Source organism: Myotis brandtii, unplaced genomic scaffold, assembly GCF_000412655.1.
Source record: "Myotis brandtii unplaced genomic scaffold, ASM41265v1 scaffold1297, whole genome shotgun sequence".
NCBI classification, from domain to species: Eukaryota; Metazoa; Chordata; class Mammalia; order Chiroptera; family Vespertilionidae; genus Myotis; species Myotis brandtii.
In genome coordinates this window covers 314,409-319,856 of record NW_005354584.1, presented here as the reverse complement: position 1 = coordinate 319,856, position 5,448 = coordinate 314,409, and the positions used below count along the sequence as shown (strand labels likewise).

At 42.7% G+C, this 5,448-nt stretch overlaps 1 protein-coding gene across 1 annotated transcript in view; it reads left to right on the top strand.

Annotated features, from left to right (window-relative positions):
- LCA5L (Leber congenital amaurosis 5-like) overlaps positions 1-5,448 on the top strand; it is a 17,711-nt gene that overhangs the window by 7,984 nt on the left and 4,279 nt on the right. The window contains exons 3-4 of the mRNA XM_014534369.1: positions 2,349-2,486; positions 4,435-4,519. Coding sequence (XP_014389855.1) covers positions 2,349-2,486; positions 4,435-4,519 — 223 coding nt within the window. The remainder of the gene's footprint in view (positions 1-2,348; positions 2,487-4,434; positions 4,520-5,448) is intronic.

The window sequence follows — 5,448 nt, the reverse complement described above, 5'->3', positions numbered from 1 at the left end:
TGGGGTGGGGTGGGGTGGGGTGTGGTGTGTGTGGTGTGCAACTGTCTTAGAAAGCAAACCTCTACTTCAAACTCTTTATTAAAAGGCTACTTCCCTGAAGACCTCACAGCGCGTGTCTTCAGTCCCTTCCCCTGCCTGCTCCCTCATCCGTTTGTCCAGTCACTACACATAGATTTTGGTATTTTAGAAATGGACATTTTCCCCGATACTACTCCTGCGAGCACAGAGGGAAACGGAACTAAAGCAACTGGAGAAATTAATGGGTTGGTTTCCCTGATGATGTGTGGCTTCCAGAGTGTGGGGATCCCATTGAAGGGATGAGTGGGGAGAGCACTGGATGACATTGAGCATAAACAAATGGAATTGATTTACTGTTTAATTCCTTAGTATGTGATGATGAGAGACAAGTATATTTTACAATCTTGAAATAATTAGAAAATATCAATTCGTTTCAATCCGCTTTTTTAATCTCAGTTATTTCTTCTTTGGTAAAATCCTCCTCTATTTTCAAAGAGAATTTTCTCACCTACAGTGGATATGTGAGCTACAGAAAATAATGAGCCACCTCGTTACACTCGTGCAACTAGGAGACCGAAGTTCTCTCGTGTGGCTGTTAGGCAACATTAGGTCCATCTCAGCACGTGTCTGTCATGTAAAAGTAACTGTATTTTTATCTCATCTACATATCTTTACATCTGCATGTTTTTATATCAATAAACAAAACAAGAATTCAAGAAGTAATTGAGTATTTTCCCATCAGAAGCACTTGGTTACATGGGAAATTCCGTTAGGTTGTAGGGCATTTTGTGGGGGGAGAGGTTTGTGGGCCAAAACATTGTAAGTATTTTTTAGTGTTAATATTTTAGGGAGTGAGGGTTTTAGTGGTTATATCACCCTTTTACATACCATACTTCCCACTTTCTTTTAATGAGAAAGTCTTAATGTTTTCATGGGGGAAACCATACTTTATGGGGGAAAGGAAGAAAGGAAGAAAGGAAGAAAGAAAAGAAAGAAAAGAAAGAAAAGAAAGAAAAGAAAGAAAAGAAAGAAGGAAGGAAGGATGGAAGGAAGGAAGGAAGGAAGGAAGGAAGGAAGGAAGGAAGATAGAAAAGAAAAGAAAAGAAAAGAAAAGAAAAGAAAAGGAAAGAAAAGGAAAAAAGAAAGAAAAAGAAAGAAAGAGGTTTGGCCAAGCCTCTGTCAGAGTCCAGACCAAACATCTCCAGTGACAGAGTTCCCGTCCTGGGAGGTGAGCTGCAGCAGCGAGTCCTGAGCTGGCCGTGGCCGTGGCCGTGCTCAGCGGCCGCTTCCTGTCTGCGTGGGGCCCGTGAGACCAGGAGCCCTGCTGTCCAGGCAGCTGGACCGCAGGCCACAAGGGGCTCCATGAGGCTGGGCGACTTTAGGAAGAGAGGCTGAGGGGTTTTTGAAGAAGACAGCAGGTCCTCGAATGACCTTGTTTCGTTCAGCGTCATGTCATCATAGCATCAGTGAGGAAAAACATGGATTCCTGGCCGGGGCCTGTCCCTGAGGAGTTGGCATTGGCTCCCCACGTCTGCGTGGGTTTGCCCTGGGACTCTGGTTTCCTCCCACGGTCCAGAGGTGTGCACGTGCGGGGCAGCAGTGTGGCTGCCTTGTCCCTGCCTGAGGGGCTGTGGGTGGGAGTTGCCTGTGCTGCAGGGTGTCCGGTCCAGGTGGATCCCGCCTGGCGCCCTGAGCTGCCAGGAGAGGATCCGGCCACCCACAGCCCTGAGCTGGAATCCGCAGGTTGGAAAGAATTAGCTTGCTTTTATTCATCTGTCTTAAATGTGTGTAGAGCTCGCCTTTATTTCCGTGTTTAATATCAGAATGTTCCAGGTCTTTATTTAGAGGTTTGGTGGTTTTTTATGACAGAAATATGCCATAGGAACTTAATCTAATTTATATCCATCAGCCCACGGTAGCATTGGTTTTGTTATACATCGTTCACTTAAAGTCAGTTTCCAAGAATCTGTTGACCACATTAGGTGAGGAGTTATTAGCAGGGCGTTAGCAGAATACTTCACATAACAGACCTACTTGGGCTTAAAGTGTGACAGTGATTATATCTATTGATTTTCAGAACCTGTTCAAAAAAATGTTTATCAAATTCCAGAATGTAAAAAACATTCAGCTCAAAACATATTTATTCTCTAGAGTCGTGCTCAGGATTTTGTCTCTTTGTGGTTCTACTTAGTTCTAGAAAATGTCCCCTATACAAGCCATCACTAATATTGTATTAAAAATTTGCACCTCTCATAAGTATAATGAGTCCATTAAAGTCAGAGGTTTTGATAAAACCTGGTTACGAGCATTGAAACATGCGCTGTTTCCAGAACTTGGAGAAGCAGCTGCGGTTGAACAACAAAGCCTTCAGCCGGCAGCTGGCCATCGAGAACCAGAAGACGCTGGCCGCCCAGACCGCCAAGGAGACCCTGCAGACGGAAGTCAAACTCCTCCAGCTAAAACTGAAGGTACTTCTTTAAAGCCAAACGCAACAACATTGGTGACATTCTGCTTCCCAATTGTCAGGGCTCCTCTTCCCTACGAACAGTCAACAAGCATTCCATGAGCGTTCCGAGATACGGATTTTCTTTCTTATTGTTTCTCTTGATTAACCAATGGAACACACCCACACAAGTATCAGGATTGTGTTCTGACCCCGTGGTCTTCCACTCTGGGCCCGCTCTGTGGTGGGTACCGACTTAAACCTTGGTTCCAAGCATGAAGGAGGAAGGTCCTTCACGTTCCTTCCCATTGACCCGGCCATCCTGCCCCTGTCAGTCAGCAGCTCTTGACCTGCCCCTTCCTTTTCTCCGCTGCTGACGTACATGCTGACCCTCAAATAAAAAGATATAACCGCGTTTTCCAGATAATCAAAACCAGCCCCTCTAAACATCAAGATCTTTTTTGTCTCTTTTCACTCCCCATCCCTGGGCCCTTTCTTCCTGGGCTTTCCTCCCTAATCAGACGTGGGAGACTTCCTTAATCCACAGGCCCACCTCAGTGGTCCTGATTCTAACAGGCGTGCCTCTGGCTGTATGTGTAAGAAGCACTGTTCAGCATTGCATTGAGCCTTTTTTTTTCCTCAACAAGCCAGGATTTCAAACCTTTTATTTCGCTGAGACTTTTAAAAGAATATTGGGATTCAAAGCTACCGAGCACTCCAAATATGGATAGTGTGACTGAGGACTGAATTTTTTAGTTTAGTTTAGTTTAATTGGTTTATTTTTATTTTTCAATTACAGTTTACTTTCAATATTATTTTGTATTGGTTGCAGGTGTACAACATAGTGGTTAGACACCCAGAAACTTTACAAAGTGTCCCCCCAAATTTCCAATACCCACTTGGCACCATGCAATGTTATTGACTATATTTTCTGTTGTACCTTATGCCCCCATGACTGTTTTGTAACTACACATCTGTACTTCTCAGTCCTTTCACCCAGTTCTCCCATCCCCCTCCCCTCTGTGTCTATATGAGTCTGTTCCTATTTTGTTTGTTTGTTTATTTTCTTTCGATTTTACATATAAGTGAAATCTATGGTATTTGTCACTTAACATAATACCCTTTAGGTCCATCCATGTGACACAAATGGTAAGATTTCATTCCTTTTTATGTTTTTTAATTAGTTTAAATCAGTTTAACTAGTTTAAATGGCTAGTGGCCACTATATTGCGCCATGCAAAAGAATAAGAAACATAGGGAATGGGAACAAGTGAAAGAAGCCAGCTCAGAAATTTTTCAAAAACGTTGTCCCATCATAATAATAATATGTCACTCTGTTAAAAAGTGGGGTTTTTATGTCAGGAATGATATGTAATGCTATAGCCCCGTGGTCGGCAAACTGCGGCCCGCGAGCCACATGCGGCTCTTTGGCCCCTTGAGTGCGACTCTTCCTAAGCCTTAGGAGGACCCTAATTAAGTTAATAACAATGTACCTACCTATATAGTTTAAGTTTAAAAAATTTGGCTCTCAAAAGAAATTTCAGTCGTTGTACTGTTGATATTTGGCTCTGTTGACTGAGTTTGCCGACCAGTGCTATAGCCTATTTCTATTTCTGCTAGAAATACAGATTTTATTCAAAGAATTCTGAACTTGCCCTGGCCAGTGTGGCTCAGTTGGTTGGAGCATTGTCCCGTGCACCAGAAGGTCGCCGGTTCAATTCCCAGTCAGGGCACATACCTAGGCTGAGGTTTGATCCCCGTTGGGGCACATATGGAGGCTACAGATTGATGTATCTCTCTCACATTGATTTTTCTCTCTCTTCCTTCCTCTCTAAAATAAAAAAATAATAATAATATAAAGTAAAAAAGATATGCTCTAAAAAAAATACTGAACTCAAATTGTTTTTTAGAAGAAATCAAGGTTGATAAAAAACAAATACTTATAGAAAAATTGGTTTTGTGGTTCTTTTTAGGAGAAAGATCGAGAGCTTGACATTAAAAACATCTATACTAATCGGATAGCGAAAAATTTACATGACAAAGAAGATTATCCAATAGGTATGTTTTAACTATTTTTCCTCAAAATCTATTCTTTTTTAAAAAATATATATTTTATTGATTTTTTACAGAGAGGAAGGGAGAGGAATAGAGAGTCAGAAACAATGAGAGAGAAGAGAGAAACATCGATCAGCTGCCTCCTGCACACCCTCCACTGGGACTGTACCCACAACCAAGGTACATGCCCTTGACCGGAAGCAAACCTGGGACCCTTGAGTCCACAGGCCGATGCTCTATCCACTGAGCCAAACCGGTCAGGGCAAAAATCTATTCGTAAGTATCTAGTCAGATTTTCCTTATATCACCAAAATAATAGATGTTTAAAAAATCATTTTATTAGGCATTGAAACACATCTTGTGTTTCTAGGAAAATAATAAAACTGTGCTATGGTTGCAACAACTAGAAAAGAATAGCAATTTGTTCCTGTCTTCCCACCCTCTGCTCAGTCCTGCATGTTACTTCAGGTGGAGTGAAAGGAGGATTTTGCAGCTTGAAGCAAAGTGGCTGCCAAATGTTGAACTTGCTAAGAATATTAGCCAGAGTGTGGATTTAAAACTCAACTTTAGCCTGGCCAGTATGCTCAATGGTTGAGCATTGACCTATGAACCACAGTTCAATTCCTGGTCAGGGCACATGCCAGGGTTGCAGGCTCAATCCCCAGTGTGGGGTGTGCAGGAGGCAGCCAATCAATGATTCTCTCTCATCATTGATGTTTCTATCTCTCCCCGCCTCTTCCTTCCTCTCTGAAATCAATAAAAATATATTTTAAAAATAAATAATCCTATGTAATAAAGGGGTAATATGCAAATTGACCATCACACCCTTGCACAAGCTGGCCGCCCCCATGTCGTCACAAGATGGCCACCACAAGATGGCTGGCAGGGCAGGGCAGTTGTGGGCGATCAGGCCAGCAGGGGAGGGCAGTTGG